General features: G+C 47.4%; 1 protein-coding gene and 1 non-coding gene across 2 annotated transcripts in view; both read right to left on the reverse strand.

Moving 5' to 3' along the window:
• The window catches only part of NGFR (nerve growth factor receptor), a 53750-nt gene that overhangs the window by 4818 nt on the left and 21588 nt on the right, over window positions 1-27344 (reverse strand). The window contains exons 3-5 of the mRNA XM_053363434.1: window positions 8549-8908; window positions 5198-5275; window positions 3421-3637 (exon numbers count right to left, since the gene is read on the reverse strand). Of these exons, the coding sequence (XP_053219409.1) occupies window positions 3421-3637; window positions 5198-5275; window positions 8549-8908 (655 nt within the window). The remainder of the gene's footprint in view (window positions 1-3420; window positions 3638-5197; window positions 5276-8548; window positions 8909-27344) is intronic.
• LOC128401094 (U6atac minor spliceosomal RNA) lies at window positions 16695-16827 on the reverse strand. Its single transcript, XR_008327441.1, has one exon. It is a non-coding gene; the product is annotated as a U6atac minor spliceosomal RNA (small nuclear RNA).

Consider the following 27344-nt stretch of genomic DNA (forward strand, 5'->3'; position numbering starts at 1 on the left):
CAGCTACACTGGTGACTGGGAATGGCCACCAAGACCATATAACACTGGTCCTGAAAGACCTACATTGGCTCCCAGTACGTTTCCAAGCACAATTCAAAGTGTTGGTGCTGACCTTTAAAGCCCTAAACAGCTTTGGCCCAGTATACCTGAAGGAGCATCTCCACCCTCATCGCTCAGCCCAGACACTGAGGTCCAGCTCCGAGGGCCTTCTGGTGGTTCCCTCCTAGCGAGAAGTGAGGTTACAGGGAAGCAGGCAAAGGGCCTTCTCGGTAGTGGCAGCCGCCCTGTGGAACGCCCTCCCATCAGATGTCAAATAAGATAAACAACTACCTGACTTTTAGAAGACATCTGAAGGCAGCCCTTCAGGGTATAAATAATAAATTATTATTATCATTATTCCAGGGCTGCCTACAAATCTGAACTTTAGTGCTGGTGGCGCTGTGGGTTAAACCACAGAGCCTAGGACTTGCCGATCAGAAGGTCGGCGGTTCGAATCCCCGCCACGGGGTGAGCTCCCGTTGCTTGGTCCCTGCTCCTGCCAACCTAGCAGTTCGAAAGCACGTCAAAGTGCAAGTAGATAAATAGGTACCGCTCCGGCAGGAAGGTAAACGGTGTTTCCGTGAGGTGCTCTGGTTTGCCAGAAGCGGCTCAGTCATGCTGGCCACATGACCCGGAAGCTGTACGCCGGCTTCCTCAGCCAACAAAGCGAGATGAGCGCCGCAACCCCAGAGTTGGTCACGACTGGACCTAATGGCCAGGGGTCCCTTTACCTTTTAGCTCATCACTAGCCAGCTCTAGATTTTGGTGGGCCTAAAGGATGGGGGGAGAAAGTGCGTGTTTAAACCTGACTCTACCTAACAGGCATTTCCTGAAACAGCAAGCAAATGGAAACGAAGCCCATAAATACACTAGTGGATACACAGGCAACGGCCGGTTTGCGTAGAGGTTACGTTCCTGACCCCGTGTGCATCTCAGAGCAGCGCGCATAAGCCAATCTAGTCCAACATCCTGTTCTCACAGCAGCCAAACAGTTGCCTGTGGGAAACCAGCAAAGCAGGACCTGAGTGCCACAGTTCTTTCCCACACATAATCCCAAACAACCGGCATTAAGAGGCATACCTCCTCTGATACTGCACATAAGAAAGTCGTCATGGCTGGCGTTATCCCCCAGGTGTGTAGCTAACTCCCTCCCGAAGCTGTCCGACTCGGTTGCGTTCCCTAGATCTTGCGGTAGTGAATTCCGTTATCTTAACTATGCACTTACTACGGAATAGCCAAGCCTTGTTTACTCACTTTTTAACAAGGTATTTCAACGGCATTTTCAACAAAACATCCTGCTCCAATGTTTCCCTGTTCAGCATTTCTTCCCCTCCCCAACCCTCGGAGCATAGAAAAGCCAAGCTTTTGTTTTTTGTTTTTTTAACGCACACAATGGAACAGCTGTGCAGTATCCCCAGATGTAGGTGATACGTTGTGCAGCTGTTCAGTGCATAGATTGGCTGGTTATGGCCTGTATAGATTACTCAAGACATTTTCTTCTCTATGCTCGGTCTCTCCTGTCTACCATTCAGCTCTATTGCTTTAACCCTTGCCTTTTCAAATCTCATTGCGGACCCTCCAAGTGTACCCATTTTCCAGGGACAGTTCCGGATTTACAGAAGCCATCCCGGTTTCTGATTTGATCCCAGAATGTCCCACTTTTCCTTAGGACATCTTTAGTTTCATCAGAGAAAGGTTGGAGGGTATGGTAGGATGTCCTTATTTTATCAGAGAAATGTTGGAGGGTATGGAGTTATGCAACCCCCAAGCCAAGGAGGTAAGTTACTATATAACCTCTAGAACACCTCTGAAGGCAGCCCTGTATAGGGAAGTTGTTTAATGTTTAATGTTTAATGCTTAATTATGTTTTTATATATGTTGGAAGTTGCCCAGAGTGGCTGGGGCAACCCAGTCAGATGGGCAGGGTAGAAATAATAAAGTTGCTGCTGTTGAATAGGACATCTCTGTTTTCATCAGAGAAATGTTGGTGGGTGTGTCATTGCCTTTGTATCAATTCCTCCCCAATTCCCCAAATTGCAGTGTGTTTGGGGGATAATCATGATCAAGAGTGTAATGAGGGTAGAGTTAATAATTAACAGTTTCCCTCCACACCATGGTTCAAATGAAAATCATCCCCCTCCCCACCAACACACCCAACATTGAGAGCTGAGGAAAGGGGGGATTGCCAGCCAAACCGTAAATTGTTATTTGGATTCCAGAAGCAGAGTTGCCAGTGGAGACCATCCCATTAGGGCAAGTGGGGCACAGCCCCACCCGCTTCAGCCTGCCCTCATCCAGCTCCCAACTGCCTGTCTCCTTACTTACAACTAGAGTAAAGGGGATAGAAATACAGGAGCATAAGGTGTTGAGGCTATCAACTTCAGCATTGTCTACACTGACTGGCAGTGGCTTTTCGGGATTTTCAAATGGGAAGCACTCCTGATCCTACCTGGAGATACCAGGGATTGAACCTGAGACCTTTTACAGGCAAAGCAGATGCTTTGTCATTGAGCTACAGCCCTTCCCCAGATGTGGATGGTACTGGATCTCTGACTCTTCCTCCTTAGTCTCAGTGTAGAACTCAGCAAAAGTCTGCCAGTTACTTCCTCTGGCTCCCCCTACTGTTGGCCTCCCTTCCTGCCGCCCAACCAATCCCTACAGGCAACAGCCTACAGCAAGCGCTGCTATTCCACCTGCGGCATAAAGCAGATTGGCAACGATTGCCAAAATTTCCATGTCTGGAGGCACCACCTTGCACATTCTAATGAGGAATCGTGCACCAACCTTCAAGGGCTGGTTTCTGGGAACCCAACAACATAGAAGAAGACTCCCAGATCTAGGCAATAGTAGCTGTCTTGAAAAGATACCCACCATAGGCTTGACAATAATGGTATGTTGGCAGGCTCAGAGACTGTTTCCCTGCCATATGGGGCAAATGGAGGAGGGCGCCAAAACCCACACCAACCCACACAAGCAGCTTGAAGAGGAAGGAGAAAATGGGTGTGTATTCTGATGCTGAGCATCAAGGATGCTCGAAGACCACATTGCTTGCTCCCAAAGGGATCAAGGCATTGTGAACACTCCAAGCAGATGCTCATCAAAATGCCTTGCCTCTGCTGCTGCTGCCTCCGCCTCCTCCCTGCCCTAAGTTACCCCCATCCCTGCCACAAAACCTACTTCGGGGCATGGGAAAGCCAGAGGTGACTTAGTATGTGATGGGGCAATAGGATGAAGCGGCAATGATGGGAACAGCTTGTAATAATGGGGTGGGCTTAGGGTGTGAGTAAGATTGGGCTTTGTGAGTGACCCTAATGAACATTGATGATGTCCTTCTTCTGCACAAATAATCCTCTCATTTCTGAACCTTGGGAGCATGCTTACCTCTTGAAAGCAATGTACGCCACCAGCCCCACCACCACAGCTGCCAAAATGGAGCAGTACACAGGAATGAGGTTGTCCGCTGTGCCGCTTCGGACCACAGGCTGGGAGCTACCCATGACTGTGGTTGCTGTACCAGCCACGGTGCTACCAGAAACATCCATGGTATCTGGGCCATCTGTGACCTGAAAGGGGCCTTCAGGACTCCCAGGTGGAAAATCTGCAAGGAAGCAAAATAGCAAATGAGTCACTAGTGTGGGAAATGGGAGGCTGCATTTCAGAATCACAGCTTTCAAAATGTGTGTCACTGAAAGGGACTCCTTTTTCCATAGCATAATATACTATATAAATTTGCTCTACGAGCCCTTGCACAAGGCAATGCCCCCTTTTAACTATATGCCACTGAAGAAGGCTTTGGAAGTCAAAGCACACCAGGCACGCTTTCTGAAATGTATCTGTTATAAGCAAATTTCTCCTCAGATCATACACGGTTTTGTTCAGATTCCTCAGTAAAGTGTTGTCAGGGTTTCTTTTCTCTCTGGACTCCATCTGTGTTATTTAAGTGACTTTGCTAACAGAGAGGGGAGATTGAGAGTGGGATCAAGGAAAGAGTTACCTTGCTGACTGCTACTGGCATAAGTGGTTCTGTTGGTACTTGCAAGCACATTCTACTGAATGTATACAAACCTGAACTCATAGTCTTGACTTTTAGCTTCTTTGACCTCTGTGGTGTTCTACCTCCCCTCAGAAAACCTCAGGAATTGTAGCTTTCAGAGTGTGTCAAAAATTCTGCTTTAGTGACCTGAACTATTTCACACAGTTCATATTTCCAATGGAGTCCTTCCATGTTTGGAGTTATACCAACCAAGTAAATGAGGAACTGGTTCAACCAGGTCAGAAGAAAGGTGCAAAGAGCCATTGTGGTGTGATGGTCAGAAACTTAGACTACGCCCTGGGTGACCAAGGTTCAAATCCCCATTTGGCTGTGAAGTTCTGTAGGTGATGTTGGCCCAGTCACTCTCTCTTAGCCTAGCTTACCTTACAGGATTGTTGCAATGGTGAAATGAGAAGGAGAACCATGGAAGGCTCATTAGAAGAAAGGTGGTATATAAATATAGTGGTACCTTGGGTTACGGATGCTTCAGGTTACAGACGCTTCAGGTTACAGACTCTGCTAACCCAGAAATAGTACCGTACCTTAAGTTAAGAACTTTGCTTCAGGATGAGAACAGAAATCACACAGCAGCAAAGGCCCCATTAGCTAAAGTGGTACCTCGGGTTAAGAACAGTTTCAGGTTAAGAATAGACCTCCGGAACAAATTAAGTACTTAACCCGAGGTACCACTGTACCTCAAGGACCACCCCTGCCCATATAAACCATCCTGGACTCTGCATTCATCATCTGAGGTCCTTCCTCGTGTGCCTCCTGCATGTGAGGTCCGGAGGGTGGCAACACAAGAACAGGGCCTTTTCTGTAGTGGCTCCCCATTTGTGGAATGCTCTCCCCAGGGAAGTTCACCTGGCGCCTTCATTATATATTTTTAAGCTCCAGGCAAAAACACTCCCCTTCAACCAGGCTTTTGGCTGATATCCTACAGTCTTTTAAATGTGTCTGTGGAAATGGGGGGTATTGTTTTGCTGTTTTGTTTTACTTATTTACTTGCTTTTATCCTGTATTTTATTTTGTGAACTGCCCTGAGATCTTATGATCTAGGGCGGTATATAAATCTAATCTAAATAAATAAATAAAATGTAACAAACAAACAAACATCAAAGGTACCGTGTTGAGGAGATGTGGTTGCACCCGTGGTGTTGGACTCCAGTGTTGGTGCAGCTGTGGTAAACCGTGGGTTAATCGCTGCCAATAAAACAGAGAAGAACTTATCAGGGGAGTAAAGAAATCTTCAAGAAGGTGTGACCATCATCAAAAGTCTCATTTTTTGTTTTTGTTTTTTCCCATTTGCTTAAGCTCACTGATTCCAACAAGAGAAGGCCTGTGGGGAGGTTGGGGGGTAGCCAGGCCTGTGGAGCCATTTCACAGGAAAGACAGAAGTAGTGACTGGACCACTGAAGGGTTTAGTCTGGGTGCAGGATTGAAACCACTGCCCTGGCACAAAGATTACTTTGCGGCCTTCGACAAGTCACTGTCTCCTAGGACCAAACTGAAACTCATGCCAGAAGATCAGGGGTCTGAGCTGCTGACGTTTCATTTTTTTAAAACTGAAATGAAGTCACGGGGAACTGTCAATTTGGGACATTTCAAAAGTAAAGTTTGGATTTGCATTTCGAATGGGTTTTCCTCTTCAACATTTAAATTATTTCGGCTTGTTGACATCTCTCGGTTACTTCGATTTTTTGGCAGGCCTGGAGAAAGAAACCTGTTGATCCGTAAAGCTCTCGGGTACCATTTCAGGTTATCTATCAAAGGATGTCACCGATATCAAATATCAGTGCATGGTGCAGGTCATTCACAGGTCTGCAAAAACAACAACAACCACCACCTGTGGTCCCCCCCCCCCCAAAAAAAATGAATATTTACTGCCATCTGAGTTCTGACACATTTTGCCCACATAGCGTTATTGACAACCTTGGTACTCCAGCCCTTTAGATTTGCATTAGTTCAAGACACTGAGTCAAGCTACCCCATATAAGCAGGCGATACTCTTTCCCCTACACCTCTTCCCACTCATTTAGGGCTTCCCATCCAGCCTTGGACCTGACTCATCCCTGCTTAGCTTTACGGAATTTGGCAGTGCCTAAGGGAACAGCTGTTCTTTCTGCTCTGCAGCCTTGACTCCCGCCCCCCACACCTGAAGCCCTGTTACATCACAACAGTTGCTTACTCATCGTCAGGGGAATGCCACTTTGCTGATCGCATTAACTCCACCCCATTGTCAAGGGAATTCCTGGCAAAGGTTCATGGAGTGTCCATACATCGGTTTCAATCCCAACCATTTCCCATCTTCAAATATACACAGTGAAAAGGAACAGCTGTTTGCCATGACTTGATTTGTTCCTGTTTCCAGGGGCTCTGAGTGCTAAATTTGGTGCTGCCTTTGCTGGGAAGCCTTCTTTATAGATAATTGTTTTTATTAAGATTTTGTTGTGTTACAAAAGTACATCTTCCGGCTCTCTTTGAACCAGATGTTTCACTGCTCCCTAGATCTTGGATGAGGGAAGCGGGTGGCACTGTGGGTTAAACCACAGAGCCTAGGACTTGCCGATCAGAAGGTCAGAGGTTCAAATACCCGCAACGGGGTGAGCTCCCGTTGCTCAGTCCCTGCTCCTGCCAACCTAGCAGTTCAAAAGCACGTCAAAGTGCAAGGAGATAAATAGGTACTGCTCCGGCAGGAAGGTAAACAGCGTTTCCGTGCACTGCTCTGGTTCGCCAGAAGCGGCTTAGTCCTGCTGGCCACATGACCTGGAAGCTGTACGCCGGCTCCCTCGGCCAATAAAGTGAGATGAGCGCCACAACCCCAGAGTCGGTCACGACTGGACCTAATGGTCAGGGGTCCCTTTACCTTTACTAGATACTGAATAGAACAAGAATCCTGCATTTCTCAGATCTACAGTTCCCACTCTTCCTCATACACCTTTTATCAGGTTTTTTTTAAAGTTAATTAATAAAAGGTGTGTTTAGGTAGCACCTTTTTCTGAGCTAAATGGAAGGTATTGTGTACATTGGCCTGGCCTGGTTCAGGTTAGGGATGGACAAGAGAATGGAAGATGCCAGGAAGAGAAATAGGCACACACTCAGAGTTTCTGTTTTCTCATCTTTGGTGGTTGAAAGAAGGGGAAGATGAGACCACTGGGGAATGGAGTGCATTGCAGTGTGGGCGGTTCTCTGCTGCTCTGTCTCCACGTGCAAGTTGAAGAAGTAACATCTGTAAATGGAAAGTCTGTAATCATAGCCTCCTGCCACCCACCAGCTGTAGGGTGTTGGGCTGGGCATGGCATGGGCCACACACCTCAGAGAACAGTTATACAACTTCACAATTTGCTTTTCCCCGTGATCTGTTTATCCGATCAAAGGCTGAATAAGTAGTAGCTGGGTTGTAGGTGGGTGGCGCTGTGGGTTAAACCACAGAGCCTAGGACTTGCCCATCAGAAGGTCGGCATATTGAATCCCTGTGACAGGGTGAGCTCCCGTTGCTCAGTCCCTGTTCCTGCCAACCTAGCAGTTTGAAAGCACATCAAAGTGCAGGTAGATAAATAGGTACCGCTTCAGCAGGAAGGTAAACGGCGTTTCCCTGCGCTGCTCTGGTTCACCAGAAGCGCCTTAGTCCTGCTGGCCACATGACCCAGAAGCTGTACGTCGGCTCCCTCGGCCAATAAAGCGAGATGAGCGCCGCAACCCCAGAGTCGGTCACGACTGGACCTAATGGTCAGGGGTCCCTTTACCTTTACGTAGGGGGAGTTCAGAGCTCTGCGGAAATGCACGAGGCCTGGTTTTCAGAGCACATGTAGAGCGAATGCCCAGAGAGAAGCGGAATCAGGTGTCAGGGGTTGGACTGAGGAGGAATGGTGGGAGCTGCTACCCCCTTTTTCTGAACCTTCCCAAGGGCATGAGGACAGTATTGATTTAGAACGGTGGTTTGCAGAAGGGCATATTCTGGAGGGGAAAAGCTGGGAAGTACTGGGTGAGGAACAGCTAGAAGAGGAAACGCCAAGAGAGGGACAGCTGGCAGATTCAGTGTCCTTGGACAGCATTCCTGGCCCTCCTCCTTCACCCAAGACTAGAGGGTGTTAGAACAGGAAGTGCAACAGCAACAAGCTCAGATTACCCAATGTAGGAGTGATGTAGATTAATGGACACGGAGGGGTGAGCAACGCCATTTCTTTTAGAGATATGCATTCCTTGTCTCTCACTGCGATCATTAAAGAACTTGTCTGGTAAGAAAGCTCCTTTTGTTTAATCTGCTCATTTACTGCCACTGGGGAAGGGATCTGATTCCCCGAATCCTGACATCACCCCACTGACCCTGACCCCAGTGCCATTGCACCCCACTCACCCCGCTTTGTTACCTCCACAAACAGCAGTGAAGTTCTGGAAAGGAATGTTTATGCATTGTTAGCATGCTCTACCCTTCCTGTTCAATGCACATTTTTAGCCTGTCCCAATGACCCTTACCTCTGCACCTCGCATCTGACGTGGCGGTGCACTCCTTGACGGTGATCTCGTCCTCTTCGCACACGGTGCAAGGAAAGCAGGGGTCCACGTGGTTCGCTTCATCAGAGTACGTCCCCAGGGGGCACTTCTCACACCACGTGTTCTGATTTTCCCCGCAGGGGTACACGAGGCCATAGCCCACTTCGCAGATCCGGCACTTCCTGCAAGTGTCGCTCCTCTCGTCCCGGTAGTAGCCGTAGATGCATTTGCAGACGGTGTTGTCCGACTCCACGCAGGGTGCTAACATGCCTTCCAGGCCCACACATTCCTTGCAAGGCTTGCAGGGCTCCGTGGCGCTCACTGCGTCAGAATAGGTGACGCCTGGAAAGAATGGGAGGAAGCCACAGTCATTCATTGGGCAAGAGATGGGAGAAGTTGTGGCAGAGTAATCTAAGATTTACTGCTTGCTATACTTTAAAATAAAATTATATGAAGATGATTTATGGATTGTATTTAACACCAAGTAAGACACGGGTGGCGCTGTGGGTTAAACCACAGAGCCTAGGACTTGCTGATCAGAAGGTTGGCGGTTCAAATCCCCGCGATGGGGTGAGCGCCCATTGCTCGGTCCCATCTCCTGCCAACCTAGCAGTTCAAAAGCACGTCAAAGTGCAAGTAGATAAATAGGTACCGCTCCGGCGGGAAGGTAAGCGGCGTTTCCATGTACTGCTCTGGTTCGCCAGAAGCGGCTTAGTCATGCTGGCCACATGACCTGGAAGCTGTACGCCGGCTCCCTCGGCCAATAAAGCGAGATGAGCGCCACAACCCCAGAGTTGGCCACGACTGGACCTAATGGTCAGGGGTCCCTTTACCTTTACCTTAAGCTAGCCAAAATGTATAAAGCTAAGTCAAGTATGTGTTGGAAGTGCAAAATGACAGAAGGAACATTCTTCCCTATATGGTGGAGTTACAAAAAAAAGCTAAGGACTATTGGGAAATGATATATAATGAGATTTAAAATATGTTTTAGTTGATGATTCCCAAGAAACTCGAAGCTATTTTTTTTAGGAATTATAGATAATGATGTTCCAAAAGAGCTGGTTAGCTTATTTAGGTACACGATGACAGCAGCATGAATATTGTTTGTCCAAAGATAGAAAGGAGAATTCCCAACAAAGGAAGATTGGCTTTTGAAAATGATGGAGTACGCAGAACTGTCAAGATTAACACCAAAGATTAGACACCAAAACGATGGTAAATTCATTGAGGACTGAAAACTTTTTTATTGAGTATTTAAATAACTATTATAGGGAGATGAAAATATGAGCAGGACTTGAAATACGAGGAACAATGTGAATTATAAAAAAAAATTGGTGAAATTGAATGTATTGAATAGCATAGGTGAAATATGCAGCATTTAAGGTTAAAAGTGGAAACCATGGAAGTGGAGGAGAGGAAGTCAATTGATAATGTAATTTATGGTTTATGTTAAAATTTGTAAAGTTTTTTTTTCCTTGTGAAAAATTAATAACCAAGATTTTTAAAAGCCCAGCAGTCTCTCAATGAATAAAGAGCCCATTGACTTGGGTGTTAAAAGGGACTGGGGAGCGACTTCAGATGGCCTATCTAGCCTAGCACCCTGGCCAATGAGATGCTGGTGGAACACTTGCAAGCAGAACCTGAGAGTAACCACGCTCGACCCATCTGCGTTTCCCAACAACTGGTATTTGGAGGACATATCCGGCTTGGCTAGTAGCCACTGATAGGCTCAGCCTCCATGAATTTGCCCCATCTTCTTTGAAAACCTTCCAAGTTGGTGGCCATCACTAGTTCCATTGACTAAAATTAGCCTATGGAACTCACTGCCTCAGGATGTAGCGGTAGCTACTTGCTCAAATGGTTTTAAGAGGGTTTTAGAAAACAGGTCAATCAATGGCTATTAGCCATGAAAATGAATACAACCTCCATGTTCAGAGGTCAAATACCTTTGAATTGCCAGTCTTTTAAAGTCTCTTGACCTCCCTGGTGGCTGGAAGCAAGGTTCCTTCCAGGTCACTTCCAGGATAACAACTGAGAGCTGGGGCTTTGTTTTTTGGAACACTTAAATGCTGGATGCCTACAGTTCTTTCAACTGAAGAATGGGTGTGTCGAGTATGGGGAGAAAATTGAGATGTCAAAATTAATTTACTAAACATGTGCGATAAAAGGAAGGAAGAAAAACAAAGCAGAATTTTGGATTAGGCCGGTTGCCTTTTATTAATTTTCGTAAACAGGGCTGCAATACTGATTTGAATAAGTCCAGATGCTTTGCAGAAACTTTATATAGTTACTTTTGGAAATAGCTCGGTCCTCGTTCTTTGTGTTTTGCTTGCCTCGTGACTGTTAGGCTTTTAAAAAATCATGTTGACACTCCCCACTGAGATTTTGTTCAATTCATTTGGGTGCATCTCCCTTCCCAGAAAGGCTCGCCAGACACCTTCTCTGCTACCCTTAAGGCACCAGGCAAAAACATTCTATTCTCCCAGGCCTTTTAGGTGTTCTCCAACCAGGGCAGGCAAACCTCGAAAGCCCGAGGGCTGCATCCCATAGTATGCAGCCTTCTGAGGGCCACATGCCAGAGGTGAGCGGAGCCACAGGTGTTACTCTTGCCTTTATACAGAAGGCTACAGCCCAGTTACATAGAAGTCAGAGCTTTCTTCATGTACATCTCTCCATCCATGCAAGCAGAGATACATTTCACCAGCCAAAATAATTGGGAGAGTATGGATCAAGGCCAACATAAAGGACCCCTGGATGGTTAAGTCCAGTCAAAGGTGACTATGAGGTGTGGCGCTCATCTCGCTTTCAGGCCGAGGGAGCTGGTGTTTACCCACAGACAGCTTTACGGATCGTGTGGCCAGCATGACTAAACTGCTTCTGGTGCAACGGGACACCGTGACAGAAACCAGAGAGCACAGAAACGCCATTTACCTCCCTGCCACAGCGGCACCTATTCATCTACTTGCACTGGTGTGCTTTCGAACTGCTAGGTTGGCAGGAGCTGGGACAGAGCAATGGGAGCTCACTCTGTCACAGGGATTCGAACCGCTGACCTTCTGATCAGCAAACCCAAGAGGCTCGGTGGTTTAGACCACAGCGCCACCTGCGTCCCATGAGGGCCAATGTGACCTGGGAAGAGTCCCAGGGCTCATAGGCCTAGAGGCCAAATGCAGGTCCCCAGCCTGTGTGGTGTAGTGGTTAAGAGCGGTAGATTCATAATCTGGGGAAACGGGTTCGCGTCTCTGCTCCTCCACATGCAGCTGCTGGGTGACCTTGGGCTAGTCACACTTCTTTGAAGTGACCTTGGGCTAGTCACACTTCTCTGAAGTCTCTTAGCCCCACTCACCTCACAGAGTGTTTGTTGTGGGGGAGGAAGGGAAAGGAGAATGTTAGCTGCTTTGAGACTCCTTCGGGTAGTGATAAAGCGGGATATCAAATCCAAACTCTTCTTCTTCTTCTCTGCGTGCATAAACCCTTATACCTCAAGGAATAAGGCAGCAGGGGAGTAAGAAGCAGGAGTGGCAGGTGGTAGAGGAGGCAGCAGCAGCAGCAGCAGCAGCAGTGGCAAGCATCACATTCCTTGGAAGCAAGATCTGCCACCTGAGGCAACTGCCTCTGCTTGTCTCATAGGTGGGCCGGCCCTGACTCCCACCATCCCTGACTATTGACCAGCGCTGATGGGAGTTGGAGTCCCACCACATCCAGAGGCCACAAGTTCCCAACCCCTGACCTCGAATATAGGGATTAACAGTGTGGGTGGGTGTGCAGATTGATAAAACAAGCTCAGTCGCAACCCCAGATTCAAGCCACCTGCCAACTCTGGCTGCAGGGCCTTTGGGTGAAGCAAGCGTAGCAATATACCAACCCTCCTAATTATGGCCCTTGCTCCCCACCCTCATTTCCTCTCCAAATTAAGTGATCCCAATATGGCTCCTGAAGGATCATGGGGTGGGGGAAGCCTGTTTAGAGTTTGCATAACTGTGCCTGAAGGCAACATTCGCTCGCCGTTCATTGCTGCGTAGTTATAATTGGCTCGTAACAATAAAATTGACCCAACTTTGTTACAAAGATCGCATAGGATGAATCACACACCAGTGAGCACTATAAAGTGCACCGTGATGCCTAAAGAGGCAATATATTATGATTTAATGGGGGAGTTAAACCAGCAGAAGGAGCTATACAAACACGCTGACTTTGAGTTAAAATAGTTTATTTCTATTTAGCTCTGGCTCCAGTGGGCCTTCCTAGCTGAGGAGCCAGCACTGAAGATATCCAGTTTCACGCAAGCCAGGGAAGGGGTGCTGGCAAAGGATCAGTACCCAAATGGCAACATTGCCAAGTTCATGCCCTCAAATAGCCCCTGTACAGAAGGTATGGCATTTCCAGGGGTGGCACTTTCCCCATCGCAAACCTGCCGTAGCAAGGAAATCCATGCCTGGCAGAATTCTCCGTTCTGTGAATCATCCACTAGGAATGGGGGAGTGATTTGATTCATTCTTTTGAAAAGAATTCACAAACCGAAACATAGCCATTCTCGAAAATGCTCTGAATTTTGCAATGTGCTTCTCCAGCCACATAATGTATACAAAAATGTGTATATTAAAGCTTGGGGGGGTGCAGTGTATTAAGGGAAATTCCTTTGCAATAAAGTGTGTGTCAAGAAAAAATTGTATACGAAAATGTGCATATGAAGCCGCACAAAAATGTGGATTAATGTTTATGAGAATTTCCATTAATGTGGAAACGAGAAAAGCAGAAAAACTGAAATGGACAGATTTGCCCTTCCTTAAGACTAACACACACACACACACACACACACACACACACACACACACACACACACACATTTCCTTTCTAGTGCTATTGTCTTCCCCTTAGCACAACTGCTATGCCATACAAGGCCCAGGTTCCTTGCACAGCAGGTGATAGATGATTTTAGGACCTACACTGGGAATGAAGCGTGGGCTGCCTTGTCTTTTGCTTTAACTAGAGATTTAAGTTCATCATCATCATCATCATCATATTTATACCCCACCCATCTGGCAGGGTTTCCCCAGCCACTCTGGGCAGCTTCCAGAGGAATATAAAAACATAATAAACCGTCAAATGTTAAAAACTTCCCAATGCATCCTGTATCTGGGGGCTGTCTCACTAGACCAGAGAAGGCTTCCTTAAATCTGGATCCCAGTGGTGCTGATAAGTCATTTTAGACTCACCAGGACTCAACTGCAACTCCCACCAGCCTCAACCAACATAGCCAATGGTCGTTTCTATGCACACTTTCCTCTAATGTACACATTTTTGGTACACCTTTTTTGGTTGGAGAACCGCATTACAAAATTCAAAGAAGGATAACTTTCGAAGGCTAGATGCCCATTGCTTTTGTGTATTGTTTCTGGTACTGAGTAATTTCCCATTAAGATGCAAACCAAAACAAAATTTCTTCACAACATGTGGACGATGCTTCCCTGAAACAAATTACAGATGTTTTCAGGGAAGCAGGAATCCTCGGTAATGAGCAACTGTCACAACCACGATGTTTGCTTGGAAACAAACTCCACTAAGCATGGAATCTCCAAGCAATTTCAGGCACGCCTTGTTGACAACTTCCTCTTCCACAAGATGGAGGAAGAAATGAAGGGATTGGCTCAATCTCAGCCAATAGGGAAGAGCTGGTCTGTGAGGCTGGAGTTGTGGGAACTGCTTCATACCTGAAGGATCACCTCTTTTCCCATATAACTGCTCGGACTCTGAGATTTTCCTCAGACGTCTTTCTCCAACTGCCACTACTGACTGAGATGCGCTGAAGAGAAGGGAGACCTTGGAAGAGAGGGTCTATCCTGGAGGGAGGGGCACCTCAGCTGTGGAACGACCCCACCCCTGAAAAAAATATTCACCTAACATCTACTTTAATTTCCTTTTTTATTTCCCCAGACCTTTGAATGCATTTTGGTTTTAAGCTGTTTTTACTCTCTATGATTTGTGTTTTCAGGTATTTATATGCAGGGCCTGATTAAGATTTTTAGGAGCCCTCAGCACTTAAAAGATTTTGGTGCCCCCGTATGTACTGTATCTAATTCAAAATATAAACAATAACAAACCATAATATATTGTCTTCTGCAATTATTTTATAAAGTTCAGCCTGACTGAACCTTGTTTTTACTCTTTGTGGTGTTGTTGCACTGAACTTACGAAATAATAAAATTATTATTCCTAAACAGCCTTGGCCCAATATACCTGAAGGAGTGTCTCCACCCCCATCGTTCAGCCCAGAACCTGATATCCAGCTCCGAGGGCCTTCTGGCGCTTCCCTTCCTGCAAGAAGTGAGGTTACAGAGAACCAGGCAGGAGGCCTTCTTGGTAGTGGCACCCATCCCTTGGAACACCCTCCTGTCAGGTGTCAAACAACTATCAGACTTTTAGAAGGCATATGAAGGCAGCCCTGTACAGGGAAGTTTTTAATGTTTGAGGTTTTATTTTGTTTTTAATATTTTGTTTGGAGTTGCTCAGAGTTGCTGGGGCAACTTATTCAGATGGGTTGGTGTATAAATGATAAAATTATTATTATACACACATATTAGGGGAGCCTTTTTTGTGGAACCTGGTTCAGCTGCACCATATGGTTCGTGGTAAATCCAGCAATGGAAAATTTCTGTGGTGCTTCCCTTCCCTTGATGCCCTAAGCATGCACTTATTTTGCTTAATGGTTAATTCAGCCCTGTTGATATGCAAGTACAGTGGTACCTCGGGTTAAGAACTTAATTCATTCTGGAGGTCCATTCTTAACCTGAAACTGTTCTTAACCTGAGGTACCACTTTAGCTAATGGGGCCTTCCACTGCCGCTGCCACACAATTTCTGTTCTCATCCTGAAGCAAAGTTCTTAACCCGAGGTACTATTTCTGGGTTAGCGGAGTCTGTAACCTGAAGCGTCTGTAACCTGAAGCATCTGTAACCTGAAGGGTCTGTAACCCGGGGTACCACTGTATGTGCATAAAAGTGTGTGTGTGTGTACATGTGTACCTAGCATTGCTTGGGAATTCTAAGAAACCCAAAATATGAGTGCAGTTTTGAAACCGGTGGTTAAAATCAGTGCAGCCCGCCATCTTGATTCCAAATGGTGTCTAATTGTATCCCAACAAAGACAACCTGCTCCTTGATCTCAGGAAATCATCGTGCAAGATTTGGTTATGGTGTCTTAAAAGGTGTCCAAATGCATAGCAAACAGGTCAACCACTTTCCAAAATATATAGCCAATACATATATAAATGTATGTTTATCGCTGTCTCAATTATTATTAAGTTTTACATGACTTTATTTCCCATTGTGAGCCACCCTGAAAACTTCGCTATGGGGCAACCTATAAATACCGCAAGCGAGTAAATAAATGTTGATTTGGCAGCCATACATTGCTGCCATCTCTTCCACAGTGGGGATGCGGGGAGCAATGTTTGATCAAGCATCTGTTTTCCCGTCAATTAGCTATGGGAAAGGATTAGGATTCTGGTGTCCAATGTAAACATTGAACAACGATGCCAAAATTGCTGACTTTCCACTGACCCTGCTCTTCGTTCCTGCTTCTCTGGTTTCAGCTGCACTCTGTAGGGAATTAAATAGTGTGTGGAAATCAATCTTTCTGTGCCCTGCTTCACGTCCCAAATTTCCTGGCCTGCTTTTTTCTCTGCGGGATCACCCTCACCATCATTACCCAAAGGCGTCTAGAGAAGGAGAACTTGTTTCAGATGATGCAGGAACACACAAGTGCTGGCTATCTAAAGAAATGCCCCTTCGTGTAACCAGGTTGTACAGTGACTCTAAAAGGTAAAGGTAAAGGGACCCCTGACCATTAGGTCCAGTCGTGACCGACTCTGGGGTTGCGGCGTTCATCTCTATTGGCCGAGGGAGCCGGCGTTTGTCCGCAGACAGCTTCCGGGACATGTGGCCAGCATGACTAAGCCGCTTCTGGCGAACCAGAGCAGCACACGGAAACGCTGTTTACCTTCCTGCTGAGCGGTACCTATTTATCTACTTGCACTTTGTGCTTTCGAACTGCTAGGTTGGCAGGAGCCAGGACCGAGCAACGGGAGCTCACCCCGTCGCAGGGATTCGAACCACCGACCTTCTGATCGGCAACTCCTAGGCTCTGTGGTTTAACCCACAGCGCCACCTGCGTCCCCAACCATATGCGTGTTGTACAGGCCACAAGGACCTCTTCCATCCTTATCAAGGGGAGTGCTAACCTTCTCTCCTTTCATACAACACACAGTGACTCTAGCCAGGCTTAAATCGCTCCCCTCCCAAAACCACTCTTAATTCATTTCTTGATTTACCTTCAGGTGTGAGGTTGAGCCTAGGGCTAGGCAAATCTGCACATTTCAGTTCCTCTCGGTTTCTCATTTGCCCACTCTCAAGTCCAGCCCTCCACATTCCCACATCAATTTGCGAATGAAAAACAAAACTACAGCTCAGACTCCATCTTAAGCTAGTCTTAAGCATGCCTTTGCAACTGGATTGCCATTTTAAGCCTGCCTGAACAAACCTGCCATCTCTGTTATTCTGCAACAGGAACTCTGAGGGAGCAAATGTTATTCTTACCTTTTACAGTGGTACGTTGGGTTACATATGCTTCAGGTTACATACCCTTCAGGTTACAGACTCCACTAACCCAGAAATAGTGCTTCAGGTTAAGAACTTTGCTTCAGGATGAGAACAGAAATCGTGCTCCGGTGGCGCAGCAGTAGCAGGAGGCCCCATTAGCTAAAGTGGTGTTTCAGGTTAAGAACAGTTTCAGGTTAAGTACGGACCTCCGGAACGAATTAAGTACTTAACCCGAGGTACCACTGTACAGGACTGTTTGTGTGATTTGTGTTTCAAGGGGAAGAAAGGGGGGGGGGACCAGGAAAATCCAGTCTGCCTTAAAGCATTCTGGATTGCTTAAACTAAAAGGCTAAAACTAGCCTATCTAAGCTTCCCTTATAAGGTGCAAAGAGATGCATGCTGCTGAACTCACAAACATGAGGGAGGGAGGATAATAGCTAATAAATATATCCTCTCCTAGCATCTAGACACAGCCCTACACCCCTAATATGCACAACTCTGTGTGCTATTTTGCCCAATATTCCCATTTTCTTATGCTTTTTTCACAAATATGTTCATTTTTATGCCTGCTTTACCCCGCTACATGCATTTTTCCTACCCATTATGTGGCTGGAGATCTGCACTGCAGAATTCGCAGAAACTTGTTTCGGCTGGCAAACTGTTTCAGAAAGTGCAAAATTGGTGGGTTCGCTGATAAATGCAAACCAAAGGGGTTTTTTCATTGATTCCTTCCGCCGTGATTTTGCAGCAGTGCAGCTCCTCCGCACACACCCTCTCCCTCCCATTGCACCCTATTAATCTTTCATCAGCTGTGTGATCTCTTGAGGACATTCTTGGGAAATAGCCATTTTCCTTCTGAATGGCAGGACGCAAAAAGCCACTCTTTAGATTGAATGCCTCCATCAAAACACACCACGCTCTCATTTAAACTTGCCCTTTGCTGTCACTATCAATGAAGCAGTAGCCTTTGTCACCGGCCTCTCGGGCAAACTCCCGCCTCCCCAAATCCCCCTTGTTAACTCGGGGGGCGGGGCGGGAAGGAAGCAAAAGTAATAGATCTAAATTGCAGGAAGGAGTATTAAGGTTAAATAGCAGAAGGGATGTTTTGAAACGTTAAGAGACTTGAGCACTGAAAAAAAGAAATGTTAGCGGAGACTTCAGCCTTCTTGGGGAAGGACTGATTCCTTGGTGGTGGAGCTGAAGGCCCCAGATTCAACTCCTGATATCTTCAAGGATCAAGTAGCACAATCTGGGAAAGGCATCTGCTGGGTATTCTTGGGAGTCCACTACCCACTAGAAGAAGCAACACTGGCCTAGTGGTGCCAAGGTCTTGACCCTCTCTATGAGGCTCTTGTTGTAACCTGCCCTGGGACCACCCTCAGGTGGTGATAACTTGGAGGGATGGGATGTGGGTAGGTGAGCAGCCTGTGAGATGTAACATCACTGTAGCAGTCAAGTACAACATTTCCTGTTTGCCCAGAGTGGGCACACAGGGGGATGTTACTCCAGCCAGGAGGACTTCCTGTCACACCTGGTTTGGAGCATCCTTCCCCTGCATGTGACCAGGTAGATGGGCGAGACCCTGTGAGACCCCATAAAAGGGCTAGTCCCACAGCCACCTTCCCTTCTCTCTTGACCCTTCTTCGCTTTATACCATCTTGATGCTTTTGCTTTTGCCCATGGGCTCAATCCCCATATAGGATGAACCCACACTCCCTCCTGTAACTACAGGCGAAAGCCTACCTTCAGGATCATACCGTGAACTGAAGGTAAGTAAACTTCTTATTACATTTAAGAGAAGACCGTTGTGTCTTTATTCTTTTTTAGAAGGAACCAAGAGGGTTTATCAGGAATCCCACTCTGGACAAGCCAGACTAGATTGCTTAACTCAGGGGTCAGCAAACTTCTTCAGCAGGGGGCCGGTCCACTGTCCTTCAGACCTTGTGCGGGGCCGGACTATATTTTGAAGAAGAAAAATGAACGAATTCCTATGCCCCACAAATAACCCAGAGATGCATTTTAAATAAAAGGACACATTCTACTCATGTAAAAACACGCTGATTCCCGGACTGTCCGTGGGCCAAATTTAGATGGCAATTGGGCCGGATCCGGCCCCCAGGCCTTAGTTTGCCTACCCATAGCTTAACTCAAGAGATTCTAACGAATCTACTAACTAGCTTTCTGCAATATACAGGGGAATGTATTCTGCTACTGACTCACTAGCATGAGTGAGGAAGGATAATTTTTAATCAATATATGCTCTCCTACTATCCACAACATTCCCACACAGCCTAGGCAAACAGTCCAGGGAAGGCAAAGAGGGAACTGAAGAATGGAGATATAGGCAGGTTGGTAGCCCAGGAAGTTGCGGAGGTCTGAGGGTTGGATTTGTCAATGGCCGTCAGTTTGTCAATGGCTGGTGCTATCGTGTTGGAGGGGGCACTTGGCAAGTTCTACAATTCTCTGATTTCTGTGAAATCAGCATCCATCTCTACATGCACAGCAGGCACTGTAACTTTCCAACAGTTTGACCTCAGCCCTGAAAATGCTCTCTTCCATTGTCTCCCGAGACAGACGGATGCCAACAAAAATTACCAGTGGAGGCTAGTGCCCGGCTAACAGTCACAGGAGCAAAAGCCAGTGGCAGGCCAAGACAGAGACAGTAATAGGCAGAGCCAACTAATTCTGGCTTGGTCGTCCTCCTCCTCCCTGCTGAATTCCACAAAGGCAACACTGAGGCTGAAAAGAAGGAGGCTGATGGACAATGCCAGGGGTGCCAACTTGAATAAAATATTGGGGGGACCCAGGTAAGCCCTGCCCTGCATAATCAATCACATGACACAGTGCACACACACCATTTGAATGGCAATGTCCATCAACTTGGGGGGAGGCTCAAATATTTTATGGGGGGGCCGAAGATGCCTCGGCCCCTAGGAGTTGGCTCCTATGGCCAACACCATCCACAGGACTGGTTGTATTTAAGGAGGCAGGCAGGTGATACCTGACTGAGGGCCGACTGTGCTTGAGGGGACAGTACCTTTCAGGGATTGGACTCAAGAAGGAAAGATGGAGGAGGAATGGTGGAGATCACACACACCCCTTTCTCCTGGCGCTGCAGGAGAAGAGGGAGGCAGCACTGGTTTACAGCAGGGCTTTGAGGGGTTTGAGGGAAGTCACAGCTCAGAGTTAGACAAACAGAAGAGTTGGGAAGTGTTAGAAGGGGGGGCTGCGGCAGGGCAGCCAGATGATACATTGTCACTGGAGAGTTTTCTGACCCCCCTTCTCCCAGAAGAGTGCAGGAACAAAGTTGTCAGAGACATTTGACCACGAGTGGCCACCGTAAGGGAAGATGCTGTTGCTAGGGAGGAGGAGCCCAGTTTGGAGCAACGCCATTACAGTGGTACCTCAGATTACAGATGCTTCAGGTTACAGACTCCGCTAACCCAGAAATAGTACCTCGCGTTAAGAACTTTGCTTTACGATGAGAACAGAAATCATGCAGTGGCAGCGGGAGGCCCCATTAGCTAAAGTGGTACCTCAGGTTAAGTACAGTTTCAGGTTAAGAATGGACCTCCGGAACGAATTAAGTTCTTAACCCGAGGTACCACTGTATTAAGGCTTGTGTTGTTTTGTCTCTCGCTATTAGGATTGAATGAACTCATTAAAAAGGACTCTGCCTTGTTTTCTCCGCTCTTGCTGCAACCAGGGGAGGAATAGCTTTGCTGAAGCATTGACAGAGCCTTGACGGTGCCCCATAGCTCAATTGGTTAGAGCAAGGTGCCGATAATGCCAAGGTTTCAGGTTCCATCCCCCTATGGGACAGCTGCCTATTCCTGCACGGCAAGGGGTTGGACCAGATGATCCGCAGGGTCCCTTCCAACTCTGCAATTCCACGATTCTATGATTTTCCCCAATGGGCCAACCTCCACTTAGGCCGCTGCCTGCTGCCCCTCGCCAACGTGACGTGAGAACTTGAAGCCGCCTGCTCCAGTCTCTGGAAGAACCATGGTTTTACATCCAGCGCCAACTCAGCGGCTGGAGCAAACAGCTCCCATTAACCCAGGTGGATCCTTCCATCAGGCTGAATTATTGATGGCAACCATTAGACTGGTGCAGAGGAGGGGAGAAGACAGCAGGTTTGCGGGAGGGAGGTGGCTGGGCCAAATGGGCACTGTCTCAGCGGCGGCCTGGAGCGAGAGGGAAAGCATTCAGAAAGCAGATGGATGCCAAGAGGAGACAGCTACATATTAATAAATCCAACCGCTGCCAGCAATGGGACTTTGACGACCTGCAATGTGCGCAGAGTAGTGGTGAACTTCAACACAATTTTGTGATTTTTATTTCATTTTATTAGTTGGTTGGTTGGTTCTAATAATAATAATAATAATAATAATAATAATAATAATAATAATTTATTACTTATACCCCGCCCATCTGAATAAATTGCCCCAGCAACTCTGAGCAACTCCAAACAAAATATTAAAAACACAATAAAACCTCAAACATTAAAAACTTCCCTGTACAGGGCTGCCTTCAGATGCCTTCTAAAAGCCTGATAGTTGTTTGACATCTGGTTGGAGGGCGTTCCACAGGGCGGGTGCCACTACCAAGAAGGCCCTCTGCCTGGTTCCCTGTAACTTGGCTTCTCACAGCGAGGGAACCGCCAGAAGGCCCTCGGCGCTGGACCTTCTTACAAAGATTTTGCCTGACCATGAATTATTATTTCTTCTTCTTCTTCTTCTTCTTCTTCTTCTTCTTCTTCTTCTTCTTCTTCTTCTTCTCCTCCTCCTCCTTCTCCTCCTCCTCCTCCTCCTCCTTCTTCTCCTTCTCCTCCTCCTCCTCCTCCATCGCAGTTCCCTTTGCTCCCTCTTTTACCATGTTGATCTCACACAGGGAAAACCCGAGAATTATTTCTTCACTGAAGTTTACCATTGCCTTTTTATTTGTCTTCTTCTTTTAAGGGAAGGGGACTCTGCAGCACTGGGACCCGAGCCAAAGGCTCTGATCTTGCAACCCAACAACGGAAACAGACTGGCGGAGCAGCGCAGATGCGCAAGGGTGTCGCAAGGTCAGGCTTCTGCACGGTAACATAAAACAGGAGTGCATGTGTTTATGCCCACAAACCACCCACAGGCAGCTTAGCGGAGCTAAACACATATGCACAGTGTGGTAGTTTTCAACGAGGTAGACAAACCGTAAATCTGCCTGCTGTAAGCCTTCTTCCCTCCCGTCTCCCCAAACGGAGATCCCAGATGAGAGAGGAAATGTCTCCACTCTGCAACGTCCTGGAATATGAGGTTGGGGGTGGATAGGAAGGAATGTGTCCCCCAGAATGCAAACCAGACAGCCCCAGCAATGCCTCTGAAGCAGCGCACGTGGGTGACTCCATGCAGTCATTTCACCACCACCCAAAGGCAAGAGGCTTCTGCAAACCCACTTCAGGAAAACCCCTCCTGCAGGAGTTTGTTTCTAAGTGTACATTTCATTTGCTGGATTAGGGCATAAGGAGGCAACCTGAAGGATCATCTGCACCCTCGTTGTTAAGCCCAGGCACTGAAATCCAGCTCTGAGGGCCTTCTGGTGGTTCCCTCACTACAAGAAATGAGGTTACAGAGAACAAGGCAGAGGGCCTTCTCGGTAGTGGCACCCTCTCTGTGGAACACCCTCCCATCAGATGTCAAGGAGATAAAGAACTATACAACTTTCAGAAGACATCCGAAGGCAGCTCTGTATCAGGAAGTTTGTAATGTTTGATGTTTTCTTGTGTTTTTATACGAACTGGAAGTTTGCTTATACTGTAATAATAATTTATTACCCCGCCTATTTGACTGGGTTGCTCCAGCCTCTCTGGGCAGCTTCCAACAGAAACTAACAGAACACAGCGAAACATCAGACATTAAAAACATCCCTATACAGGGCTGCCTTCAGACTTCTTCTAAAAGTTGTGTAGTTCTTTATCTCCTTGACATCTGATGGGAGGGCATGCCACAGGGAGGGTGCTGCTGCCGAAAAAGCTTTTGGCCTGGTTCCCTGTAACTTCACTTCTTGCTTGTTGGTCTGCAAACAGGAACAGAAATCAGGCAAGCAAATGTGTCTGGTATCTGCTGCTGCCTTTTGTTCTTCACCCTAGTCCACAATTTCTTTGTCATTACAGGGGTACCTCGGAAATCCGTTCGACTTCCAAAACATTCGGAAACCAAGGCATTGCTTCCGATTGGCTGCAGGAAGCTCCTGCAGCCAATCGGAAGCTGCAGAAGTCATGTCGGACGTTCAGGTTCCAAAGAACATTTGCAAACCGGAACACTCACTTCCCGGTTTGCGGCGTTCAGGAGCCAAAACATTCGACTCGCAAGGCGTTCAGGATCCAAGGTACAACTGTATATTTTTCAGGATGCAAGCAATATGTTATTAACGATATTCCCTACCCCCATGCCCCTTGTAATGGATGGTGTAGAAGCAAGTAACGATAACCGAAGTAATTACATTATTAAATCTGGTTCAGAGAGAAAAGGGAGCCAAATAGCATTGTTCTGGGGGAAGCTGAAGTGCAGCAGAACAGAAACGGTGCTGTGTGTGGCAGAGTGGAAAATAATGTCTTTTTACATCCCTATCTGTACCAGAATCCTGCCGTCGCACATTTTTTACGCTCCAGACTTTCTTGTCGTTTGTTCTATACTGGTTTTGCTGACACCCTGTACCGTGATGTATAAAACTATTGACTTGAAGGAGGTCTTGCAGGAGACCAAGTCCAACTCCTGGCAGGAAAGCTAAAGCTAAAGAATGCCCAAGAGATGGCTGTCTGGCCTCAGCTGGAAGGTCTGCAGCAAAGAGGTTCCCGCCACCCCGCAAATAATTGATTCTAAGTTTGAACTGCTCTTACCATTAAGGCATTTCTCCTTATGTTCCGCCTAAACCCATCCTCTTGTAATTTGAAGCCTATTAGATCTACTACCTGTCACGCCCCCTTAGCTGTGATGGCGAAGGTGACATGTTTAATCAGAGAAAAATAATTGCCAACATTTACTAAAGATTGGAAAATAGGGGTGTCCTACCATACCCTCCAGGGACATGGGTGGCGCTGTGGGTTAAACCACAGAGCCTATGGCTTGCCGATCAGAAGGTCGGTGGTTCGAATCCCCGCGACGGAGTGAGCTCCCGTTGCTCGGTCCCTGCTCCTGCCAACCTAGCAGTTCGAAAGCACGTCAAAGTGCAAGTAGATAAATAGGTACCTCTCTGGCGGGAAGGTAAACGGTGTTTCTGTGCACTGCTCTGGTTCGCCAGAAGCGGCTTAGTCATGCTGGCCACATGACCCAGAAGCTGTACACCAGCTCCCTCAGCCAGTAAAGTGAGATGATCGCTGCAACCCCAGAGTTGTCTGCAACTGGACCTAATGTTCAGGGGTCCCTTTACCTTTACCATACCCTCCAAAATTTCTCTGAGGAAATAGGGACGTTCTAAGGAAAAGCAGGACATTCCAGGGTCAAATCAGAAACCAGGACGGCTTCTGTAAACCCGGGACTGTCCCTGGAAAATAGGGACACTTGGAGGGTCTGCCATGCCTGTGGTACTGAATCGGAAGGTGCGAATGAACAAACTTCTCCCCCTTTCCTAGTGGTAGTTGCAACACAGGAAAACAGGCTGGAGGTATGCCTAAGCACTCCCAAATAAATCTCAGATGCCACTGAGGGCCTAGTTTGGTGCTCGGAGGACTGACTCATCTGGAAGAAGGCTTTTTTTGTCTCTCACAGCTGTGTGCTTATTCTTCTTTATTGATTTGCCCTATCCACAGTGTCCGCTTTCAGCCGAAATCCCCCAGGGGACCTGCTGCCCTCCTGGCTTTGCATCCAATTCTGCCAGCACATGCCTGCAAATCATGTACGTATAGATGATAGATAGATGATAGATAGATATAGATAATGAATCGGGTAGCATGCAAGATGCAGGTGAACCAATCAGCCCTGGGCCAAGACTCCTCACAAGGCCCAGAGCCTTGAGAGCACCTTGGGCAGTAATGAAAGTTTGCAGGCTTGCTTCCTTTTTCTGAAAAGCAGCACAGTAGCTTTCCTTCCTTCCTTCCTTCCTTCCTTCCTTCCTTCCTTCCTTCTTGCCCTGCCAAATGCCAATGCAGCAAGTCTTCCAAGGTCAGATTATCAGCCTGGTATTTGATACCCAGCCTCTCTGCTGCCATTCTCTGCTGAGGTTAAGTAGCAGCCATTGATTTTGCATGGGAATGTTATTTTTAGTTTATTTTTAACCAGTGCTGTGTGGAGCAGAACCAGACCTTTGTGTCGCTCCCCTGCCAGGGGCACTTGGTGCTTTCGAGGGCTTAGGAGCTCCCGTCTCTCTTGTCCGGAGACACCCTAGAATCACAGCTCCTCCAAGTGTCCCCCTATTTTCCAGGGACAGTCCCAGATTTACAGAAGCCATCCCAGTTTCTGATTTGATCCTGGAATGTCCCACTTTTCCTTAGGGCGTCCCTTTTTTATCGGAGAAATGTCGGAGGGTTTGGAGTTATGTGACCCCCGAGCCAACAAGATACAACCTATATAGGCAGCACTATATAGGGAAAGTGATATTTAATATTTAATGTTTTATTGTGTTTTTATATTTATATATGTTGGAAGCTACCCAGAGTGGCTGGGGCAGCCCAATTAGATGGGCAGGGTATTATTATTATTATTATTATTATTATTATTATTATTATTATTAACAGCACATCCCTATTTTCATTGGAAAAACGTTGGAGAGTATGCAATTGGCATGCAGTGTTCGAAGAGAAGCTACTGCCAGCAGCAAAATCTCATTCTGTGAAATGCCATCTGAGCTGTTAATGTAGAAATATTTGCATCTTAAAGCTGCCGCTTGCTGCCGAGTCCCCTTTACTCTCAACCTTAAAAAAGGAAATCTGAGCAAGTGGTACAGCAGTTCAGGGCTCTAATCAAAGATATTGTTCCGTCCACAAAAGGCTGTCGACTGGCGAACAGCTGTAGCTCAATAGCAGAGCATTTGATTTGCATGCAAACGAGCCCATGTCCAATTCCCAACATCTCCGCCACTGAGGCGTACCTAGGGGTTGGTGAAACCAGCCCCCAGCGGGGTGCAGGCCTAGAGAAAGGGGACGCCCCCCTTCAAAAACACACCTATCAAACTATGGAGTGTATGACATATAAAGTGGTACCTTGGGTTACAGACGCTTCAGGTTACTGACTCCGCTAACCCAGAAATAGTACCTTGGGTTAAAAACTTTGCTTCAGGATGAGAACAGAAATCGGGTGGCGGCAGCACGGCAGCAGCAGGAGGCCCCATTAGCTAAAGTGGTACCTCAGGTTGAGAACAGTTTCAGGTTAAGAACGGACCTCCAGAACAAATTAAGTTCTTAACCAGAGGTACCACTGTGTATGTGTGGAAATGTGTCACAGTGAGGTCAAGCACAGGAGAAGCTTCCCGTTAGTGGCATAGCGTGCGTTGGCAGTGCCCGGGACAAGGATTGTGCCTCCAGACCTCCTTGTGGGCATTGCACAGGAGGCAACAGGCAGACTTCGCTGCGCCCCATGGCAGCTGCTCCTCACAGAGATTGCCTGCAGGTTGCCATGTTGACCCTCTCAGCTCGGCAAGCTCCTTGGTGGGCTTGGCAGCAGGCCTAGGAGGAGGGCAGTAGAGAGTAGGTCAAGACTCCAACTGCAGCCGATCGCCGGCCACCTCTCCTTGGCTGCGCAATGTGGGTGGGCACCAGCTGGTCCTGGCCGAGCGGGTGGTTCTCCTCTCAGTGCTCCTGCCAAACAAGGCATACCTCGCCCAAGCTCACACACCAGGAGATAGGCCCCGGAGAAGGACCGGTGCAGGCCAGGAGAATTCTGCTGGGCGGGAGTTCCACCCAGGGCCAGGCATCCCTTCACCGGCCACTAGAAGAAGGAAGCACTGCTGCAGCTCTGAAGGCCCAGCCTGGGTTCGGCTTGCCTCCCCACAGCTCAGGAAGGTGACAGCCATGTGGCCTCGCTGAGGGAACCTGTTGTGAGGGCACTGGGTTGTGAGGGCACTTTCTGTGCTCGGGGTAACAGCCCTCCTCTCCCCCGCATGCTGCACCACAGCACAAAGGAGTGTGGTAAAGTGGTCCTTTTTTTAAGGTAAAGGTAAAGGGATCTCTGATCGTTAGGTCCAGTTGCGGACGACTCTGGGGTTGC

This window comes from Podarcis raffonei, chromosome 13 (assembly GCF_027172205.1).
Source record: "Podarcis raffonei isolate rPodRaf1 chromosome 13, rPodRaf1.pri, whole genome shotgun sequence".
Taxonomy (NCBI): domain Eukaryota; kingdom Metazoa; phylum Chordata; class Lepidosauria; order Squamata; family Lacertidae; genus Podarcis; species Podarcis raffonei.